Genomic DNA, 24,752 nt, shown 5'->3' with positions numbered 1-24,752 from the left:
CAGCCCGCCATTTTTATACTAAAACACATTTTATACTTTTATACTAAAGAACATTTTATACTTTTTTGCTTTTAATTCTAAAACCCATGTTGTCTTTTTTAATGGTTTTTAAAGCTGGCCAAATAATGGATGAGGGATGGCTAATGTTAAAACTTAGAAAATAAATACTTATCTCTCATGTACAGGACTAACTATGCAATCTGGAGCTTAGGGAAAATGTCCAGCGTTGATCCTATATAATCATATATCCCAGTAGATTAGGTATAACAAAACCTGAGCTAAACTCACATAATCTACCCTGCTATGCCTGACTGAGGGGGATTTCTTTAGTTTATGTCCTCAGGTACCTGTCCTATTGACTTTACTCTATAGTCCACCCTCCAGGAAATGTAAAAATTAACCCCTGCAGTGGGGCTACCCTTGCACTGCAAGGATTTATGGCTTGTTTTGGTCTAGGGACTAAAATAAAGAAAATATACTCAACTGATCTTCGGTTTAGCTTGGCCACTAGACCAGTCCCAGCAGCCTCTTCTACCCCAGGCTCTGGCAGTCTAAGGACCCATGATGTGAGGACACTGAGGAATGTTCCACCACCAGAGCGGAGGGGGGAGAGAGCTGGGTGCTGATTCCCACAGAACCAAGGATCAGGTGCACATATTTCCTTTATTTTAGGCCCTAGACCAAACCGAGCAGTTCATTCTTGCAGTGTGGGGGTAGCCAGGGCCGGATTTACTCTCTCTGCTGCACCAAAGGCCAGGCTCCTCAATGCGCCCCCCCTTCCCCCCAACCCCCCCCCATGGAGAACCTGCAGGCTGCATACAATATATCACCGGTACCACTTGTACATAACAAGAGGCGGCTTCCCTGCTGTACATTTAGCTCTGCTTGCCCAAAGCAGGGCTAAATGTAGATAACAACCACCCGCCCGGTGCCCAGAACTGCATGTCCCAAGCATCGGGAGATAGGAATTCCACACCCCTGCTGCCCCTCTACTCCCTGCTGCCCCAAGGCCAGGCCTTGGTTGGCCTTGTGGGAAATACTGCCCTGGGGGTAGCCCCACTGCAAAGACTATTTTTTACATTTCTTCTTGAACTCTCACACAGCAGTGGCCTATGCTGGCAGAGCTGAGTAACAGACAAACTGCTCAGCACAAACTGCTTCACAAAGAATTGTATTGCAGAGAAGAGGAGTGGGCTTGTCTGAGCAGGTCTGCCTTCATTACTGAGAGCAGTGGTTCTTTTCTATTGCTTTTCTCACTCCCCATTCATATTTAGACAACATATGCAACTTCTGTAACAGAAAAATGCAACTTCTGTAACAGAAAAATAGAGATAAAACTATTAAATTGATAAGATTAATGGTACAATGTTTATCTGACTGTAAATCTATTTATGTGACTTCAGTTGAGAATTAAATATGGTGAGATTGTGGCTGCAAAAAAATGTCCTACCAGCACCAAGAATATTTCTACTTTCAGTGTGAGTGCTGCTGTTGACTTTTGTACAAGAAAATAGTCACTGTAGAATTCATGATCACCTCAGGCAATGAGGCTGCTGTGAAACAGACAATGTGAGAGTTAACCCGGGACAGCTGAGAATATGCAATGCTTATTTACTTGATGATGAATGGTGTCTGGAATGAGACAGTAGTGCTTTCAAATATAAAAGTGTCACACCATATGGCAAACGATCAAGCTCTGGCACATCAAATGCTAATAAGGAAGTTCTCAAACATCCATAAATAAAATTCTGCAGAGGTCACTAAAAGTTTACACATGTCATTAAATGTAATGTTTAATCATCACACAGTCCATATCACAACACGTGACTACAAATATCAAATATAAATATGTTATACAGCTATTAAATATATAGTTATACTCTGAGGTTATACCATATTGATGTTTGATATGTATGGAATCATCATACTATTCTATGAAATGGGAACATATCATTGGTGTATTATGATTATTTAAGCAGTTATTATGTGGTGTTACCAATGGAGGCCATTAGTTTAAAAAGATCATGAAACTAGTTCCCTCCAGCCAAAGTTGACACCCCTTGCAGTCCTGGCTGGCAGAGGGAATGTTTTGCTTCATGACCCCAGTTTGGAAACTATAAAAAAACTGATAGACTGTAGATCATAATTGTGAATATTTGCAGGTTCCTTACAGTAGAAATATAGCCATCTTTCCTTGTCTACCAAGAACTGGAAAAAAACAATTGTGTATTTTTTCTTTGGTGTGGAAATTTAGTGTGTCATTATTTGTTATTTTTCATAACATGATTGTACTGTCTTTTAGTACATTAAACGAAAAAAAAAATGTTTTGTCATGATTCCTCAAAAAATATGGTTTTTCATGCTGCTCTAATCCAGAGGCCTGGTGTATAAAATTTAGAATCAGATGGCAGGGGTAGCAGGGTTGGTTTAATTTTTTAATTTAATTTTTGACATTTGTACATTTAACTTTTTCTATCAAAAAGGGGCTAACTATCCCCTATGTGAAAGCATTAGTGACAGCTTCGATAAACAAACTCAAGCTTGTGTGAGAATGTCTATATTCTGTGCCTTAAACATTGAATGTTTCTGACCTTAATCTTTTGACTGGATAGAATGATTATTTATTAGATTATTTCTTATTGACTCTTTGATTGAGATCAAAGCAAATTAGTATGTCCTACAACCATAAGTCGTAGATATTTTGGGCTGCAGGTATTTCCTTTGCACACTATCCTGTGCAAAATGATAGCGAGAAAGAATTTAGGTGGAGAGATATCTTTAACCCCGAAGTTCATGATGGAGTTGATTGCAGGGTAATGCAGTTTAACCCCTTCATGACTGAGCTTGTTTTTGGTTTCTGTTCGTAAATGACTGACACACTTTTGACATTTTTGCTGTGTGATTCTTCCACGTCAGTAATATACTTTCTTACAAAGTGCACCCACACATATTATATATTGTTTTTTAGAGGACAGATAGGGCTATATATTTATATCACATATGTGTGTGGCTTGCCTCACTTAGGACAAATACAAATTAAAAAAAGAGGAAAAAACGTAAAAAAAAACTTTTTTTCCCAGTTTTGATTTGTAGTATTTTTTTTTAACAAAACCAGCACAGCTAAAAAAAAATGCAATACATACATTCATTTATTTGTCCCTTATTTTTAATTTTTTTACACTTTTCACTATTTTTTTAAATTTATTTACACTTTTCACTTTTTTTATACTGACAAATTTTATTTATTTAATTATATCAGGCAGTCATTGTGAATTAATCTCACTATTACTGCTTGATAAATTAATACATTTTTTTTATTATCAGGCTGCTTCAAACTTCAGAACAGCCGATAATAAGTTAGTGACACTGATCCTGCAGCAGTTCAGGATTCAGCTGTCAGTGAATGTTTCAGAAAACTTAAACATTCTACTTTCAAGAATAGATACATTATGTGTCTAATACATAACATTTTGTATCTATTCTTGAAAGTCAAAAGATAAAAAAAAAAAAAGCCAGTATAGCTTGAGAGAGATATCTCTCCATCTATACGAGCTGTCAGAATGTCGACTAAGCCGAGGTGAAAGCCGAAGCTGGGCGGAGCCAGCCGTCATATCACGGCTGGCTCCGGCCACTTGCCAAGAGATCAGTGTCCCTGGTTATCAGGTAACCAGGGACACCATCTATCATTGCACACTGAGAACCCGGCGTGGTCGCTACGATATCACAACGCCCTCTCCGGGTTCTCAGTGTGTAATGACAGATGGCGTCCCTGGTTACCTGGTAACCAGGGGCGCTCTGGGAGTCTAATACGGCTCCCGGTATAAAAAAAAAAAAAGCCAGTATAGCTTGAGAGAGATATCTCTCCATCTATACGAGCTGTCAGAATGTCGACTAAGCCGAGGTGAAAGCCGAAGCTGGGCGGAGCCAGCCGTCATATCACGGCTGGCTCCGGCCACTTGCCAAGAGATCAGTGTCCCTGGTTATCAGGTAACCAGGGACACCATCTATCATTGCACACTGAGAACCCGGCGTGGTCGCTACGATATCACAACGCCCTCTCCGGGTTCTCAGTGTGTAATGACAGATGGCGTCCCTGGTTACCTGGTAACCAGGGGCGCTCTGGGAGTCTAATACGGCTCCCGGCCGCCCAGGAGAGAAACACTTTTCCCCGGAAAGGTTTACTCTGCTCGATCGAGCAGTGTAAACCTTTTACTTGCGATCTGTTTGTTTTTTTGTGACATGGGGCCGCTGGCCACCCTCAGTTAGAAAAAAATAAAAAAAGCCAGCATAGGAATGCATAGCTAGATTCCTATTGGCTATTTTACTTTGCAATAGCCAATAGCAAGCTAGCTATTGCACCCGCCCACTGCTGTTGTCAATCAGCAGAGGGGGACCTCCAGTTCTCCATCAGGTACCCGTCTGGTAATTGACAGCAGCAGAGGGTGGGTGCAATAGCTAGTTTGCTATTGGCTATTGCAAAGTGAAATAGCCAATAGGAATCTAGCTATGCATTCCTATGGTGTTTTTTTTCATTCTGACGGCAGCAGGACCGCCCGGCCAATAGAAAACAGTTGGGGCGGAGCTAGCTGTCACTGCTAGCTCCGCCCAATCATTTAAAAAAAAAAATTCTACTTATTTTAACTGTTTTTCTAGTCTGCTCGGTACCACAGGAGGTACCAAGCAGAATAGCTGAGCCGAATGCCGTCTATGAGAATAGGCCGAACAGCAGCGAGTAGCCTGCCAGATGTTGGATCGGCTGAGTCGAACTCCTTCTGCACTTCGGGTCAGCCGAACATGCTGAGCATGTTTGGCCGCCCCGAAGCCAGCTGCAACAAGCTGATGTACGGCTGATTTCAGTCGGTGTACAAACCTGAAGTGAATAGCCGAACAGCGTTCGGCTCACTTCACTTCAGGTCGGTTACTCACTCGGCTGCCTATGGCAGCTTAGTGAATATACCCCTAAGCATTCACAGGCCAGATTATGGAGCAGCAGGGTAAGAACTAGTAGCATCAAAACACATTTATTGTCTTGTTTATGCTTTTTCTCTTCCATTTTTTTGCCTTAGAAGGTCCCTCAGGACACTTGTGAGTAAATCCAGGAGCTAAACTTAACAGGAACGGAGGCAGCGGTGACATCTACTTTTACTCAGCTGGATCTTCTTGACTGATGGGCTATACAAATCAATGGCAACTCTGCCAACAAGGCTGAATGTCACATTTTGTATCTTTAGTCTATCCCGATTAAATTTTTTTCGATAATAATGAAGATGAAGATGGATGGAGGTAAATGGAGTAAAGCATGCCAGAACAGATATCATCATTCATGCGTACCTATTGTGAAATGATCTTTAAATAAGGCACAGCATTTTCTGGAAAGAAAAGGTGTAGGAAGCAGACAGGAACTTTAGTGGCTCCCTTCAAACTGGATTTGTGGTGACAGTTGACAGTTTTCCCTTGTACTTTGGGGCTGATTTAATTAAAGTTGAAAGCATGCTCACTTTGCAATGTGTATTTTTACTTTGCAAAGCAAATTTTTGTTATGAATAATTAAATTTTTCTTAAGAGGAATTTTTCATATGAAGTAAAGCTAGGATAACATTCACTTTGCAAAGAACACCCAATCAAATGCAGTACAGCTTCACCTCATTCACTAAGCTAAGTGGAAATTCATCTTCCAAAGTAAACATGCATTACTCCTTTAGTAACCCTTCTCCTTTAGGCCTCTTTACCAGTGTCCAGTCAGAAGGGGATCCAAGCACGGATCCCTCCTGATCGGAACAGTGCGGGTCAGATGTCAGATTGGTCAGTCCACTTTTTTCCTCCTGAAATTACCAGATCCCATGTCAGTCTATGTGGAATTAGATGTAAACAGACATGTGTTTGTTTATATCAGATTGTCCACAGTCCAGCATGGCCATATCCGATGAAACAGAGCACTGTTCTGTTTGTTTATCTTGACCAGGCCAGAGCCGGGGTCAACCAGATGTAAACAGAGGCCCATCTATTTGTCCATAAACTTACCTTGGGCTTCCGATCAGTTCTTGCTGAAAAACTGACAGGTGGACCTGATTGGACCACCTTTCTGAAAGAGGCCATTCCTCTTCATAATCAATTATGAACTGAAGGAACTACATGTACCATGAATTACAGTAGCCATATTTTCTGTAACATACTGTCACAAAAGGCACCTGTCAAGTATTCTTGGACCAGGCACAGTATAAAACAAAACCCTATAGCCACTGAAAAGGTGCCAATATTATGCATTTTTTAAATAAACGTACCATATATTCGTGCTAAAACAGTTATTCCCAGTGTATATATAAACAACTTACACAATTAAGTAAATATCAAAGCCTTACCTTTTTGATGGCCAATTAAAGGCCTGGAGATGAGAATCAATTAGCCAAATATATAAATATAATAGATAGAAGATAGAAAAATTATCAAGTGATAATCACAAGCCAGTTCACCCCCATGGGTGCTCTGCTATCATTGCATTGTTGCACAGTGCAGGAAGTTAACTGTATCCTCTAATATGCTAGAGATACAGCAGCTTGGAAAAAGTTGTTCACCCCCCTTGGCATTTTTCCTATTTTGTTGCATTAGCACCTGGAATTAAAATTGATTTTTATTTGGATTACATGTAATAAACATGCACACAAATAGTCCAAAATGGTGAAGTGGAAGCAAGAAAATAACTTGTTTTAAAAAATCATAAAAAATAAAAAAAATACAGAAAAATGGTGCGTGCAGCCCCTACATAGGATCTGGTACAACCAATTGCCTTCAGAAATCACATAATTAGTTAAATAAAGGCCACATGTGTGCAATCTAAGTTTCACATAATTTTTTGCCTTATTTCTTGTTTCTATCATAATAAAAAATATTTTGCATCTTCAAAGTGGTAGGCATGTTGTGTAAATCAAATGATACAAACCCCCAAAAAAGCTATTTTAATTCCAGGTGATAATGCAACAAAATAGGCAGTATGCTGCTGATAGTGGACAGGCTGAAAAAACAACTCGACTTGAGTAGGAGGGAGGTAAATGGCAAATATGTATTTCTAATAATATTTATATACAGATATTAACCATTAATTTAAATGATACATGGGGCAAATCGGCAAAGCCTGTTAGACTGTGTTTACTAGACATAGATTATGCTAGGAATATGTGTACATAGATATTACAGAGCATGTTTCTTGGCAAATTGTGTTATTTCTTGTTTGGATTATTACTGAGTGTTTTGTTGTCAATATCAATTATTACCCAAAGTAGTATATGGTGATCACTTATGTGTAATTATATTATTTATTTTAAAACTATGTATGCTTAGTATTTAGCTTTTCTCTGTTTAAAAAAAAGTGTGTTATGAATGGTACACTAAGGGAGCTACTTATCTATATTTTCTGACAAAGTTCACACAACTTTAACCCAACGTGTACACATTTTCTAATTGGATTCAGTGGGAAAAAAGAAGTGTAAATCGTGGGTAGGGTGAATCCTGCATTAAAACATTTATAAATAGACCTCTTATTTTAGGCAAACTGTACAGACATTACATTTCACTGACACTAATTTAACATGAGAAAATGAATATCTGGATATAACAGAGGTCTTCTTTGAAAATGAACCTGGACTTTAAAATGTACCATTCAAGTTATACATTTGATAAAAAATGTATAGGGAAAGTGTACATTGTGAAGAAATATTTAATTGCACCACTTTCTCACACAAAAGACCCATACAATATTAACATTATAATATATGATATAAAAAAATAAATATTTTAATATAAATAAAAATATACACACAATAACAATATAAATAACATAACTTTTACAAATATTTGCAATATTAAACAGGTTGTTCATGTACAAAGTATTAATATTAACTGACACAGGGAACTGTTTAAAAACAAAATGTATTCATAATCATAAACAAAGAGCCAAAATGCTTTATCCATGTAAGTTATGTAAGATTTCCTGCATAGTCTGCATGGATATTACAAGATGCACATGACAAAGCACATTTAGAAAATTATATGCAATTTAGCCATTACGAGAACAACGTGATTCTTTTACTCCAGCCTACGTAACATCCATGAGTATGTGTGTTATGTCATATTCAAATTATGTTTACTGCATAACACTCATTCTAAGGAGATAAACATTTTGTTGACATCACTTGTAATACCTTATAATATAATCCTAGTAACACAAATCATTATGTACCAATCTACATTCCAGCTTGGAAAGTAAAGCCTTGTAAAATGCTAACATGTATTCTGTACTAACTTATCTTTTAAAAAGTTTTTTTTTCGCCCCCTTTTTTACCCTCACCATCCATATCTTCTACAACCCCTAATACAGACCTCACATTGGCTGGGGATGGCTCTGTGGTCCTCTTATTGAGCTGACAGGCTGCAAAATTCTGCAGCCTAGCAGCTTTTTCCCATAGGCTCCACAGGAGAAGCCCATGAAGGAGAATGCCAGTTGAAGTCTTTAGTACAGGGTTTAGTAGGGATAGGGAGTATGGAGGGGAAGTGGCAAAAGAAAAAAACTTTATTAAAAGTAATCTTTTAATAAACAGGATACGTTTACATAAAGTTATATGTTGTAAGGCATCAGGTATAAACAGAACTAACTAGCCAAATCAATATATTATCATTTTAAAATGTAAAATACATGAATATGGTTTTATATTGTATATTTTAAGTATTCATTTGCTTTTTTTTTTTTTAAATATTACCGTAGTATTAATTACAGTATTAATTATAAATAATTGCAACCAGACAGATTCAAACTTGGAATGTCTAATGGCAATAGCTAAGGAGATGTACCTTTGATTCTTATTTAGAACATGTTGACACAAAAGGTCCCTGTGATTTCTCACAGAAAATTATTTATCTTATTTGAAAGTACACTGAAGTTTTATGTGGCCAGTTTGGACGAAAACAGTCTTGCAGTTCGGAGAAGCAATAAAAATGACAATATTGGCAAAATAGTGGGAACCCAGCAACATGCATATGAATGGCTATACTATGTTTTTTTTTTTCTTTCATATGAACTATAAAATGTACAGTGTTATAAACTGCAATATTAATAACATACAATATGTAAATATCTGCAATGCCATCAATACATGCACGTGACATTTGTATGATACAGTATGTACCTACATGTAAGTGGAATGTGGCCTGGGTGTGTGTCTACTTGTGCACAATTTCCTCATTTAATAAAGTGCATCCTGCATAGTTTCACATGCAGTACAAGCAAAAAGACAATAAAAAAAGATCATCACAAAATAAACATGTGTAGCTAGAAGAACATTTTTGATCACTACAGTACCAGTTTGGTCAATAATGCATTCATGTCCCAAGTTAAATAAATTAAATATCAAACTACGAAAGACAAAATTTAAAGTCTCCGCCTATGCTAACGCACGCATACTAATATAAAAACTCATTGGGTGCGCCTACTTACGAAAACGATGATCGTGCTACTCATGTTGAGTATCGCTGCATATGCCAGAGAGGCCCATAATTCTAGGGCCAAATTCATGGTTAACTCCAAACTGATGACCTGTACAGGTTTTTAAAGCATTGCCTATGGACAATTTGGTGCACAGCTATTCCTCACTTAACAACCGAGTTCCGTTCTTACGACCTAGGTCGTTAAACGAATTGGTCGTAAACTGTACTGTAGGTACATTACAATGTTCTGAATAAAAAAAAAGTTAAAAAGAAACTCCATGACTTTGTTTTTATTTGCATAACTCTTATACTGTATATTGTACTGCAATGTATTACAGAACATAAAGCTACAGTACTGTACACTGCAAAAATTACAGTACTGTACAGGATAAACAAGATGTACAAAAAAAAAATAGAAGATATTCAGGCTAACATTTTAGCCATCGAATCATAGTCAGTGTCATCATCGAAGTTATTATGAGGAGCTGTAGAAGGCCCAGGTAAGGGAGATGACGGAGTAGAAATGGAAGTACTAGTAGGGGTAGGGGTCGTGGGTGTAACTGTCGAGAAGAATCCCGTTAGTGTGGTCTGCTTTGTAATTTTCTTTTTTCCCCCCATACATTTCACAATAGCATCGTAAAAGTTCACTTATTTGTCGCTCCACTTTCGTGAACAGTTTAAAATTCATATCCATACCCTCTAGTTCTAACATAGTCACATTCACTTTCGAGAACGCACCAGCTAATCCCTTTTCTTCTTTCTCCAAGTGCTGCTGTGCTTCCAACTCTATTAAATCTTTGGTAGTTAGCTCTCCCTCGACATATTCCACTAATTCTCCAATATCTTCCGCTTCAACCTCTAAATTAAGCACTTTAGCAAGTTCCACAGTTATTTTATTTATAACACCAACATATTCATCTTTGTCAACATCTTGAAAATTATTCACAAAACGTTTTAGACCTTTTTTCCCATATGCCTTGCATACACTTTTATGTCACTCCCTTCCAAGCTGATACAATGTTGTTTATGCAGTCTAAAATGTTGTATGATTTCCAAAAATCGCGAAGAGTTACTTCATTATTTTCTGTTGCTGCCACAGCTTTGTAAAAAGTTGTGCGCAAATAGTATGCTTTGAATGTAGCTATAGTCCCCTGGTCCATTGGCTGAAGGATAGCAGTCATGTTTTTCGGTAGATACACTACCTTTACATCTGGGTGTAGATCATTAAGATGTTGGGGATGGCGTGGGGCATTATCAAGCAGCAGGATAATTTTAAAGGGAATGCCCTTTTCTCAACAATAATGCTTCACTGAGGGTATGAAGCAGTTGAACCAATCTTCAAATAAAGCTTGTGTCATCCATGCCATGTTAATTAGGTCGATAGTAAATGGGCAGTGTGTGCTTACTAACTTGCTTCAAGGCATGTGGGTACTGGGAGCGATAGATGAGGAAAGGCTTCAATGTGAACCCAGTTGTTGTTGTTGTTGTTGTTGTTGTTGTTGTTGTTGTTGTTGTAGTAGTATTGGATGGCGATTTGTCAATAAAGGACTTTTTGCTTCAAAACTTTTGGTGTGCTGGTGACAATCCTTTCTAGACCCAGTAACAGTTCCTCCCAACAACAAAGTGACCCTATCCTTAAAAGCCTTGAAGCCGGGCATTGTTTTGTTTCTTTGTGTAGGACCTTTCAGGCATTTTCTTCCAAAAAACTCCAGTTTCATCCACATTGAAGGTTTGTTCTGGACAGTAGCCACCTTTCTCTACGATTGTATCAAATTGATCAATAAATATTTCTGCTTCTTCTACATCTGCACTTGCCGCCTCACCTGCTGACACTTCGATTATGCAGGTTGAATCTCTGACAAAACCGTTGAAACCATCCGTGACTTGCTGTAAAAGTTTGTCGATTCTTCCCTTTCACGTGCCTTCAAAGTCTCAAAGATATTGATTGCCTTGGCTTGAATTATTGGAAGGCTCATTGGCATTCTTTTTTGTATCGGGTCATCAAACCAGATTGCCAATAATTTCTCCATATCATGAATCAGGTCTTTCCACTGCCTAGTTATTATGCATTTAAAGCCTGTTGATGCTTTTACTGCCTCTTTCACTTCATCTTATAGCCAACAAGGCCTAGGGTGGCTGGAATATGTGGTCAACACAAAGCCATGCACATGCCGTACTACTGTATACAGTACTCTACTATATTAGTACCGTACTGTGCGGTGTACTGTAAATGCAGTACTTATCAAGAATAGTAGTGGAGAACGGAGTACTGTACAGTACTGTATGCAAGATGAAGACGGTGAGACGCCACACTGCCGCTGCCACATTCCCGCACATACTGTCAGAGAGCTGGTCGTAAGTACGAGCGGTCACTAAACAGGAGAGCTGGTCGTATGTACGAGCGGTCGCTAAACAGCTGGTCGTTAAGTGAGGAATAGCTGTGCTGTATTTTGTTGCAGGTTCACGGGCACATGCAATTTTTAAGCTTGACCTGTTGAGTTGTTGAGTATCTATTTACTCCATTTACTTTTACTTACCTGGTCCTGCTCCTGATTGATCAAAGACTGGCGCCTGCAGCCTCTGCCCCCTTTGGACATCATCATGTCTAATGCAAAGTCCATAGTGAGGATGCCGAGGGACAGTCCATGAGTGAGAGCAGGGACGAGAAGTGAACACTGTACCTCTGGGGGAGCAGGGATCGGGTAAGAAAGAGGGTTATACAGATTCCCCCTGGACAAAACTAGCAGTTAACCCTTGCAGTATAGCCCCACTTGAAGGGTAGTGTTTTTTTTAAAATTGGAGATAGTGCTTTAACTCTCACTTTCCCGATTCACTCAATTAATTGTTTAAATATATATTTTATAAATGCATAACAAGATTTGGTTGTGCTTTTATTTGCCTAGAGGCCAGCTTGAAACCTAAATTGTTCTGTTTATAAAGGACTTGCCAGTTAATTTTTAAATATTTCTAAGAGAATTTGTAAAGTTGGCTGTAGCTTGATAATAAAGCAAAGCACTAATATAGTTATTTCATATAATATCAATAAGAAAACGTATGTTTTTGCGATGGTTTGGTTAAATAGAAAAAAAAATGCTGGATATCCCCAAAGAACAGCTACTGTACCTAACTACAGATAGAGTTAACAAGATCCACATTCCACAGCAGTAGAATGAAGCATAACAGGAATTAGAATGCTCAAACAATTCATCACAAAGCACTAGTGCACTGAGTCATGGCTAACAATTAACTTGTCTGTTTGACTACAGAGGCAAGAGAGGGTCTTTTTTATTTTTACATGACAAAATAAAAACATAACAGCAACAGAATTGCTTTATGTTTTAAAATGTTATCAGTGTTATTGCGTTCCTCTTTTCTCATATAAATATTTATGTGCCACATTTTTAGCACAATATAATTCCTTGTTATTTTTTATAAATCTTAGTATGAACGTTGCCAAAATATGTCCATCTTACGATCCTGTTATTATACATTACCTTTTTTTTTTTTTTTAAATCTCCTAAACAATCCATTGTTAATGAACCACGTTACATCTGGAATAGATCATTCAGCAGGGAGAAAATGTCTGAGCAATCACAGCACTGGCCCAATAACAAAGTATGACTAAAGGAAACAAACAAAGCAGTGCCAAACAATAAGAATTTCATACTGGTGACTTATTTACTACAGTTTGAAAAAAACAGAACAGGATCAATTTGTAGCATATATAGTTTTTGTTCCATTAACTCTAAACTCCGGGAGGATAGGAAAAATGCAATTTAATGCAGCTGTGTAATATGTTAAAATAATTTCATGTATTTTAAGATTGGGCATGCAAAAGTACCTTACTTGCTCTTAAGGTACACCTTACAATTATCTGCAGATTTTCTGTGGTCAGATGGAAAAAGTGCAACAGATTCCGCCATCTATGCTAAGCTGTGTGGAAGAAGGAATCTCCCACTGGGCTTAGCTTCAGTATCTTGCTAGTCAGCCCCGACGGCTCTAAAAATACCTGAACAATCTGATTGGATGCAGGCATTGTTCAGGTGTTTTTAGAGCCAGCGGGGTCGACCAGCAAGATTAGGGAAGCTTGGCCCAGGTGGAGATTACCCCATCCACACAGTTAAGTGTAGATGGAGGACTCTATTGCACCTTTTCCATCTGACCATAGAAAATCTGCAGATAATTGTAAGCTGTATGTCCAGCTTTAATGTTAGGTGTTGTAATCTCCTGCACAGCAGTATTGGGTGCAACAGACAATCAGGCTCAGCTGTATGCACATGTACTGACAGGGAACATGCTAATAAGAGGAGAGAGCAGAGTGATGACTTATTTCTGCCTTGCTACACCTTTACTTTCAAATCTGCAGCCTGCAGGTGGAGAAGCGACACCTTTGTATTTCTTCAAGAAGAAGTCCGGGCAAATAAAGTCTTAACCCTTGCAGTGGGGCTACCCTTGTGCCCTTTTTTTGTCTAGGGAGCAAACATAACAGAGATCCTGGCTGGCTCCTAGTCCCAGTCCCTTCAGCTTGTCAGCCCTACAGCGATGGAATATCCTTCAACGTCCTCAGTGTATAGGACATGATGACTCAGAGGACCTTAGCCCACCAGAGCAGAGGGGCAGAGTGGCTCCAGGGACAGGTCTAAAAGCCAGTAGTGCACTGAAGAACACATAGAAAGACACATTAAGGGGAAGTATTAGACGTATTAGTGAGAAGGGGGGGTAGGGTTGGGGTATATTGAGAAAAATAATCAAAAAAGGGGAAAAATGTTTTTTTTTTAATGTGCGTAGTTTTTAGTGTGTGTAGTTTTTAGTGTGCGTTGTTTTTTTTTGCGGGCGGTTGTTTTTTTTTTCTTTATATCTCTCTCTTTCTTTCTCTCTCTCTCCTGATCTTTTCCCTTCTCCCTCTCCCTCTTCCCTTATCTTTTGCTTTCTTATCCTCTTTTGTCTTTTTCTTTTTTAATATATTAATGAGCTGCTTTCTCTCCTGGGTTGGTCTTTGGAAAGGCCATCACATATGCCCTCTATAGGCAATGAACCCCAGCAGGTACCCTCTTAGGGGGGTTGCTGAGGTACAACGGTCGGGAATTTTTTCCGATAAGCCTAAAGGGGATAAGTGTTTGTCTGGGTATTTTTTGTGTTGTTTTTTTTTTGGTGTTCTTTATTTATTTCTTTGTAGTGTTTTGTTGGTCCTCTTTGTCTTTTCTTCGTTCTTTCTTTTTTCTTAGTTTATTCTTTGAGTCCGCAGGGGTGGTCCACCCTATATTCCTCTATGGTCCAACATCTGGAAACCTGCTCATCTTGGGGAGTCTTACCAGAATAAAGAAGAGGGCAACCAGGCGCATAAATGAACTGGACATGGAACTTCAACGTTTATCTCGGGCTCATAAGCAGAATCCGTCATTAGATCTTTTGAAACCCCTGGATAAAACTAGATTAAAATTGAACTGGTTACTAACTACTAAAGCGGAAAAAAAGCCTTCTTGTGTATGGCCTCTAGTGATCCCCTCCTACTACTTGATTATGCTAATGTGGAAGAAACTGTAATGCAATTGTATGCTATACTGATTGTGCATCATGTGCTATTTTATTGTTTTATTGTACTTTGGAAAATTAATAAAATACTCTGAAAGATTAAAAGCCAGCCGGGATAGTGGTTCTAGTGAGTACACAGTTGTAATCAAAAGGATTCAACCCCCATTGCAAATCAGGTTTATTGGCAACAGACTTTAAGCTCTTTGCAATAAACAAATCAAACAAAAGCAATTGAGATAGGTCAACACAACAAATGTTTCGAATGGTTTTCCCAAATTCAACTGAAAATGCAACTTTTAATGACTTCTGCCGTCTCAAAATTGTTCAACCCCTTCATGGCAAGCATTTTTAGTACTTAGTAGAGCACCTTTTTGCTGTTATGCACCCCTTTGCAGTGTTTACAGTCAAATGTGACACTCAGCAAACCCCTATGCAGTTCATTTATTTCATGTGTTCTAGGTCAAGCACACCTGGTGCAACTAATTAAGTCATTGATTAGTTGCATCAGGTGTGCTTGAGACCATTCCTGTTTTGCAGATGTGTGCTCTTCTGAGGGATTCTGCAGTCTCAAAATTCAACCCCTGAGTAGCGCCACTGGTCAAAGCAGCCCAATCAAAAAAAACAGAAAAAAAACCCACCGATGGCATCCATCTAGATGCCTCATCAGTGATGAGCAAGTGAGGGACAGGGAGGCCCCTTACTCCCTCCCTCCTCCACACATAGCTTGGCGACCAGGCCTGGGGCAGGGCGGGGGTTTCTCGTCTGCCACTAACCTCACTGGACGTCCCTGCTCCTTAAAAGTATATAGGAGCTGTAATGCCCTATAATAATTGTGACTGAGAAGGAATGAATGCTAATTTTAATCCCGCAAGAAGTGGCTGTGCAGTACTTACTATCGCACAGTCCTAAAAAGGGCAGTGAGGCAAGGCAGGAAGTCATATTCTTTTAAGGATTTTCTGTGAATCTGGCAAAATCAGAGCAAAATGCACTACTAAAAAGATTGAAGGAGGTATTTATAAAGCCATTAATTTTTTTGTAAAAAAGTTGGAATTCTGCTTTAATTCATAAATATATGCACTCTACAGTATATCGCATTGATTTAACTGGTAGACCTCAACTATATTTGCATGTACATTTTAAGTTAATGGCCAGCATTCCTGTGAAAAGTAGGTAGTTCTCTGGCACTCCAGAGTTAAGACATACCCACCAATTTCCTAGTTCCTTTAAACTGCTGCGGCCATTACAAAGCTAAATCTAATTGTTGTATGAAATAGTCAAGTTGAAAAAAGAAAAAAAAGTCTATCGGGTTCAACCAATAGAGAGAAAAAAAAATAATAATGAATAAATATAAAATCTCTGTAATTAAAAAAAAAACAATTGCTTCAACAGAGAATAAATAAATGTATTCTCATCCCCTAAGGTATCAGGACATTTTCTGGATAAACAATCAATGGTGTTATTACTTATAAATGTTAAGGCCTGGTTCACACATGGGCGTTCCTACTCGCTGTAAAACTCTCAACACGTGAAAACCAATAATTGCCTATGGGCATGGTTCCCAGTACAGGAGCTTCTTTGGGGCATATTTGCTGCGCGTATCGATTAGGATACAGCTGTATAGCCCTCGGAAACGCGTGTTTGTCGCACGCTTATTTTACCGCAAATCGCTGTAAAAACACGCGGCAAACGCACATATTCCGTACGCCCAGGTGTGAACCCAGCCTAATACTTAGTAACATTCTGTGCATTTAGGAATGCATCCAGTCTTTTTTTTAAAACAATTAACAGAGTGAATCTGGCAAAATCAGAGCAAAATGCACTACTAAAAAGATTGAAGGAGGTATTTATAAAGCCATTCAATTTTTTTGTAAAAAAGTTGGAATTCTGAAAAATAACTAGTTTCTGAGGTAACCTGTTCCACATTTCACAGCTCTTACTGTAAAAAAAGCCTTTCCATACCATGAATTTCCTATTATGCTGAGTAAACAAATAACTGAGTAATGAGAGTCAGTAGGTGATTTAAAGAAGAAGTAACGGGAGAGTGTAATGTACTCTTCCCAAAACTTAGAGCCAGGTGTCACACGCCAGCTCTATAGATCGATCGAGATCAAAAGCTGAGATCAGTCTTCCTTCTGCAGAGATAGTCAACGCAGGAATTCCCCCTCCTCTCTCTGTTCCTCCAGCACTCATTGTAGGGACAGCCTGGGGAGGGGATGGGTAAAGCTGGCTCTGGCTTTAGAGAGGCAGAGCCAACTGTCAATCAGGCATTAGTGTGGATCCTGACAATATTGTCATGATCTTTCAGGCTCCAGCTTGGCTCTGCACTGTTAGATGGATGCTGACTTTGGGTCACATGAGTACATTAGTAAATGTTTTCCTTTGACCAAAAAGTGGACTGAAGCCAAAAATTGTTTGGGTTTAGTTCTCTTTTAACTCACTGGGGCCCACTAAATACCTACATTTCTGCTTAGATGCAACTGGCCTTTAAATTAAAACTGTTGAGAAATGTGTTTCTTTTTAATAAAAAGGGGGAAAAAATGGGGGGGGGGGGGGGGGGGGCACCATTGACCTCCTTGTGAACATGCAAGTAACCTGGCAGCCATTCAAGTCTATAGAGAGTTACTGTGCAAGCACGGCCAGCAGTGGAGAGGATTGAATTTGAAATGTTTTAGCCTGAAGTTACAGACTAAATAAGCAGGTACAGTCAATAAGCATAAGTAGGTACAATCTAGCCTCTGAGATCTTTCTGAATAAAGGTCTTTCTATAAACATGAACACTTGCATTGCCTGAGTATGCTTTAATATCCAAAAGGAAGGAATTGGAAAATAAGAGGCTTGTCCCCATGGCAAGTAGCAATTTCCGGAGAAAATCCAATAAAATGTCCCACTAGAACATTTAACCAGATCATTCTCTAAAGAAGTCCATAAAGACATAAAGCATTTTACCAATCTGAATTCAACAAACTAGAAAAAAAGGTCCTTTGTATTGAAGTATTGGGGACATAGAGTTGGGAATTGAACAGCCAGATACATCTGTCAGCTTGATATATTCCAGAGGAAATGACCCTGTTGGTGGTTACATGAGTCAGTGTGAAGAAAGAAGATCTTTGCTTCAGAACATTTGGCACAATAATAAGTAGAAATAGATGCAGTATCCCTTCTACGGACACACCTGAAAACTTTGTAGCATTTTTCTTTCCCAATTTTTGGTACTTTAGGTGCTCCAGAAAATGAAGGCGGAGAAAGTGAAAAACGTATTCTTAGTATTCTCCAATGTGTCCTCCCATGTCTTCAATCTTCAGAATCCAGCTACTGGTGTTAACATCGAAATTGCTCTATCACAACCATTTACTTTTTTAAGCTATATAGTAAGCAAACAAATAATGTATAAGATTTTGGTGCAATGTCTCCTCCAATGCAGCTCATAATAGCTCAAACATGTAACATAGGTAACTAAAAAGTCCTGTGCACACAATGGGCAAAATCAATAAAATTATTACTCCAAGTAATGCAAGCATAAAGAATCTCAGAAGATGACGACGATCATTTCAAGCATTCTTTATCAAAGCTTTGAGACACCAACTAACCAAACACTTCTGTTTGAAAATTTAGAGGTGTGGTGTAACCACTCCTCACACAAGCTTAAAGTTATACATAAGACCCATCCTCTGATAGAGATAGAGACAGAGATAGAGATAGATAATAGAGATAGAGATATATATTCTCTCAAAATAAACATTAGCACAATAAGCATTTCAGTTTAGAAAATGTCAATATCCCACTGGGAATCCTCCAGTGCTGCCAGTGAGGTGACACACATACTGATGAGGTCATGAAGTGAAAACTGACTAAATAAATACATTCTAGCATTAAACATATTGCTTTAAGCTATCTGAGGTTGGTTATGGTTTGTTATATATGGTAGGTTAAAGTATGTGAATGATTAAAAACATTTTTAAAAAATCGCAGCTATGCAGTTGAATATACAGTATACTGTATGTGGCATTTATTGATGTGCAAATATTTGTACAAAAAAATGATGTACAGAGAGATACATATCACAATACCACAGCAGGTAAATAATTGTTATTTAGCTATTGGGCAAACGAGTTTTAAAATCTGCTATGTAACATTGTGTTCCAGTTACTAAGTAAAAAGGAGTAGAAAAATCCATAGTAACAAAGTGAAAAACGTAAAATTAGGAATAAAAATGGATCTAAAACCCATCCATTTTGGGGTAACAATAACTAGTTTCTCCTAGGGATGAGCCGAACACCCCCCTGTTCGGTCCGTAATCGAACATTAGAACAGCCGAAATGTTCGAATACGAACTGGAACTCAATGCAACTGTATGGGGGTCGAATGTTCGACCCTCATACAGTTGCTGGTACAAGTGATAAATATTGTGTACTGCCCCCTTACCTGCGCTGCTGTAACGGCCTCCGGTCCCCTGGTCCGTCCGCTTGCTGTCCCGGCCTCCTGGTCCGTCCGCTCGCTGTCCTGGCGGTCCGTCGGCTTCTCTTCTTCGGTCCAGCCGCGGCTCCTCTGCCCCGCCCCCTGCCTCCACTTCGTCTGCAGGCTGGGAGCCATACCCAGCCTACTATTGGATATTGTAAAATGCAATAGCCAATAGCAAGCTGGCTACTGCACCCGCCCACATGGGGGGCCCTGATAGAGAACTTTCTCCTTCAGGCCCCTCCTCCGCTGAGCCCTGATTGGGCAAAGTCTTGCACCTGACCTGTGGTCAGGTGCAAGACTTTAACAAATCAGAGCTTTAGTGGGCATTTTGTATTATGGAATGTACGCGGTCGAACAGACCGCGAACATCCTATAAAGTTCGGCGCTCGGCGAGCACTCGAACTGCCGATGTTCGATTCGAACTCTCAGCCCATCCTTAGTTTCTCCAACCCAACCTGCAGTGTTTATGGCAGTTATGTAATTTCCAGTTTTGCTCCACACCACAATACTGAAGATTAGTATGAATGTATTTGTGCCTTGCACAAACCACAGGTCCTCCTTGTGAAAGAAGTTCTTATTACCCTAAAACTTTATGGTTTGGGCCTCATTTATGCCTGGTTTATAAATGTTATTGCTATATTGTACCCTATCAGTTTTTAATTTGAATACTATATATTGTAATACATATGTTAACAGTTTTTATAACCCTTCTATGCTCATTCAGTACTTAAGGGTTGATTCACGAAGCAGCCGAAGGATCTAGCCGTAGCTTCGGCCGATCCTTCGGCTAGCTTCAGCCCCAGGACCCCTTCTGTTCAGTAGAACCGAAGGGCTGCTGTATGGGCTATTCACTTTAGCCCGTAGAGCTCCCAAACTTGGCCGAGCGGCTCAGTCGAGCCAAAGGCATATGCCTCGGCTGGGCTGAGCCGCGCTGAAAGCCGAAGCTGGCTGAGAGATCAGCATCCCTGGTTAACAGCTAACCAGGGACACTGATCTCCAGACAGCCTAACTCTCCCGGCGCTCTGGGAGTCTCCCGCTCCCGACCACCAAGGAGAGAAACACTGATTTTTCTTCTTTTTTTTTTTTAGTCTGACACGGAGCCATGTCAGAATAGAAAAAAAAAAAATTCACCATAGGTCAAATATATATATATATATATATATATACACACATATATACATATACATACACATATACACACACACACACACACACACACATACACACACACACACATATACATATACACACACACACACACCAACCAGTGATTTGTTTTCTTTCCTATTACCTTGCATAACCATTAAAGCATGTCATTGGCTATGGTAGTAAAACATATTTAGTGACAGCTGTCCCTTAAACCTACCTACAGTAAAACTTGAAAATAGAAATGCATACAAGGAACAAGGACTTGAGTATTTTTTATCCAGGTATAGTAATAGTGTACCAGCCCTCTTCCTCAGGGGTGTCCCGAGGCTGGGTGACATCCAGAGTGGAGACCGAGTGACACCCCGCCGTGACGTCATTGCACATGCGCGGTTGTCTTATTGACGCCTGCCGGAGGCCATCTTGGTGATGGACCCCGGCAGAGAGAGGAGGGGCCGTTCACCCGGCGGGATGAAGTATGCCCGCTCCTCTCTCCTGACATTGTCGAGCTCTCAGTCTGTGACCGAGTGCCCGACTTTTCATAGGGGGTGACGCCAAAATGACTTAAGTCATTTTGGTGTCACCCCTCCAATGGTGTCACCCGGGTGACATCCCCCTTGCGACACGACTGCTCCTCCGTATTGTTAGTAATCTGGTGATCTAAGAACAGTTCACGGTGCAGGAGAACTATTCTCAAACACACCCTCTGCAGGCTTCTTGCTGACCAACACATACTGAAATTTGGATGTTAAAAAAAAGTCAGTACTAGGAAGTTTTTCACAGCCACCACCATATTCATACCTGCCTTGGAAGTTTGAATTTGAATTGTATTACAGGAAGAAACAAAAGAGAGGAAGTTACACAGCACTGATTTGAGAAGTACACTCTCGGCTATCCTGTGAGTTCTTTGAACTCCAGTGGATTCAGAATAATGTAAATAAAAGAGGAAGCTCTGTGCCCCAAAAGGCAGGCATAGCGCACAGGCCTGGTTACCAGTATTGCCTGTGGTCTCCCTGCAGCAGATCTTCTCCCCATTAAAGACTTGCCATGCCTTGTTCCGCACTGTGTCTCTAGTGTGGAGAACAGTGATCAGCAAAGTATTCACATTGCAAATCTCACTCCAAATCTGGTGATACTAGCAGTCAGAGGAAGCAGTAATTTATATTGCACACTGCAGATATGAGTTAGCTATAGTATGCACAGCAGTACCTAGCCATCCTCGTATACCAGGAAGTGCACTAATACTTTTCTGGGGGGATTTAACACAAAAGCTACATTTTCAGGGTACTTCTTAGGCGCATATTTCCGAATGTTCCCTATTACGTTGAAAATCTTTATTTTTAAGTTCAGGTTTAACCCATATAACATAGCCGTAGCGTTTGCTGCAAAGAATCACAAACTCATAGGTTGGTTTCACCTGCTGCCTGTACTGTAATTTATTAAATCACTCTTTAACCTCCGAGTTATAGGAAATTGATCTTCTTTGTGGCGAAAATAAGATAAGATTAGCCACAAAACCTCCGGAGCTCATTTGAGCTCTTTTGGTCATTTCACACCAACAACAAAGATTGCAGATCATACTTTCCTGAAAATATGTGCACATGCATATTGAGAAAATGCTGTAGTCTCCATTTAAAAAAAATCATATCTGGATCCACATACAGCCATATTTTAAAGAAAATAAAAGGATTACATTTGGCCTTTTGGAAACAGCTGGTGTTTCTTTGGTACATCCTTTGTGTGACTTCCTTTTTTTTTTTTAAATTTAAATCCTATGTTCCTGCTTTGTTGTAATAATACCGTGCACCCTGAATCACTTCCACAGACAAACAGGAAGCTTTTGTTTTTAGTGATTGTTTTTTTCTAGAAGTCAGATGTTCAGATTACTTATCCGCTATGTTCTGCGAGAAAAAAGTTAATCAGATATAGTGCCAACTACAAAATAAATGCCACACAAACTTATGCTGGCCATGAAGGACCTGGTCCCAGCCAGAATTAAAGAAAAGGTATAGTATTCTTTCAGTTAGCACATATTTAAAACACCAATTAATGCAGTTATGTAATCAGAAAAATATCATGAAATCTACACTGCCTGGCCAAATAAAGTTATACGCTCTAACATGTTGGTGGACCACCTTTAGCTTTGAAAATGGCATGCATTCACTGTGGCATCGTTTTGATAACCTTATGCAATGTCACAAACATTTTTCCCATCCAGAATTGCATTGATTTTCCACCAAGATCTTGTAGGGATGATGGGAGAGTCAGAGCACTGCGTAAAGTCTTCTCCAGCACATCCCAAAGATTCTCAAAGGGGTTAAGGTCTGGACTCTGTGGTGGCCAATCCATGTGTGGAAATGATGTCTCATGATCCCTGAACCTCTCTTTCACAATTTGAGCCTGATGAATCCTGGCTTTTGTTTTAAAGATGCCTCAGGCCTAGTTAACACAAGATGCAGTTGTGATGCAGTCCGTTCAGTTTGGCTGCGGCAGCCAAATACATCACAATGCTTTCCTATGGGATTTCTGGTGCTCTATTCACATGAGTGCAGTCCGATGCAGTCAGAAAAAATACTGCTTGTCTATTTTAGCTGCATGAGATTGCAACGGAACGCAACAAAATGCATTAAAGAGCCCATGCAAAAGCACTGGAACGCACCAGAAATCCCATTTAAAGCACACACACAAAAAAAAGCATCAATCGCGGTAAAATCGCAGCAAAATGCATCGCAGCCGACAGAAGCACGCAGCCCTGGTGTGAACCAGCCCTAAGTTCTGCACCTTATACATTTTAGCTTTTGTTGTCATACCAAAATATTATACATTGTTTAAGGGACATATGGCGTTTTCATTTGATAGCAGATTTGTGTTGGGTACATATTTTTTCTATTTCCCCAGGTTTTATTTAGTGAGTAGTGAAAAAAAAAATTCATTTTCCTATGCTTTTTCCCAACACAGCTTCTACATAATGTGCTCAGCCCCAGATGTTTACCCCAAAATGTAACCCGCAAAATCGTCCAATTGTCTTTATTCAACCTCAAATACTATGTAACTATGTAACTATGTAACTATGTAAAATGATAACACATCCTTTTTATGTAATATAGAAAAATGGTTGAGATGAAAGAAAACTTTTGTGTTTTATTTTTGTAGGCGCAGAAAAAAAACCGTTTGGGTAGATTGTTGGCATAACATTCCGATAAGATCAAGTTGGGTTGGTGAAGATGCAGATTAGCATCTTGATGACATAGGTTTACCATCACTTCTGAATGACATTGCACTTGCTTATGCAAGCATTTGACACTTGCAGCAATTCAAAAGTCATAGACATATACATTTTTTTTTCTACATCTTTGTTTAGATCCAGTGGTCTGACACTAGTTTAGACCTAATTTTAGTTGCACTTTTGTTGAACTTTAGATAAATTCCACACTGGTTCATTATATGCATATGCAGTATATGATGTATAATTGTTATATATGAAACATGCATTGTTTTTAACTGCAATTCATTACTTCTTTACTCTGTACCTTATACTCTTTACATTATTGAGAAGCTAAAAGAAAAAAAAAACTCTCCTCTTTAAGGACATTGTTTTTCATGATAAAGAGGAACACTATTCCAAAAGCCCCATGAATTCGCACACTAATACATATATATACCTAAAAAATGAAAATGCTTTTCAATGAAAAGCAAGTCCCTACCTTTGTTTGGTTTGTTGCACTTCTGTACGACTTCATTCTTTTCAAGTTTGGCCTCTATTTCTTTCCATCTCCGTACTTGTTCTTCTCTCATCTTAAAGAACAAGATCTGTTTCTGTTCTTCACTAAGTTCTGCTAAAAGTTCTGGGTCGATAAACATGTCGGATAATATCTGCTTAAGCATGGCTGCTGTTATTTATACTAGTTTATATAATGAAATCCTTGCGATTCAACCGCAATAGGTAGGATTCTGGAAAATTTTCAAACTGTATTTTTATCTTGGGATTCAAGGTTGAAGCATATGAGAAGACTGTACAAAATCCATGTCATAGCGTTTTATTTTTTCATCTCTGAAATAGAAAATAAAAAGGGTAACACATTAAAATATGCAGAATTTATAAAACAGCAAATTACATTGTATGCTACATATGCATGGTCAAT

At 39.1% G+C, this 24,752-nt stretch overlaps 1 protein-coding gene across 1 annotated transcript in view; it reads right to left on the bottom strand.

Annotated features, from left to right (window-relative positions):
• The window catches only part of SH2D4A (SH2 domain containing 4A), a 67,663-nt gene extending 43,115 nt beyond the window's left edge, over positions 1–24,548 (bottom strand). The window contains exon 1 of the mRNA XM_018576839.1: positions 24,315–24,548. Within this exon, the coding sequence (XP_018432341.1) occupies positions 24,315–24,495 (181 nt within the window). The 5' untranslated portion in view covers positions 24,496–24,548. The remainder of the gene's footprint in view (positions 1–24,314) is intronic.
• Between the last annotated feature and the right edge of the window lie 204 nt (positions 24,549–24,752).

This window comes from Nanorana parkeri, unplaced genomic scaffold, assembly GCF_000935625.1.
Source record: "Nanorana parkeri isolate BGI_ZX_2015 unplaced genomic scaffold, ASM93562v1 scaffold78, whole genome shotgun sequence".
Lineage (NCBI taxonomy): Eukaryota > Metazoa > Chordata > Amphibia > Anura > Dicroglossidae > Nanorana > Nanorana parkeri.
This window is presented reverse-complemented; position numbering and strand designations above follow the sequence as displayed.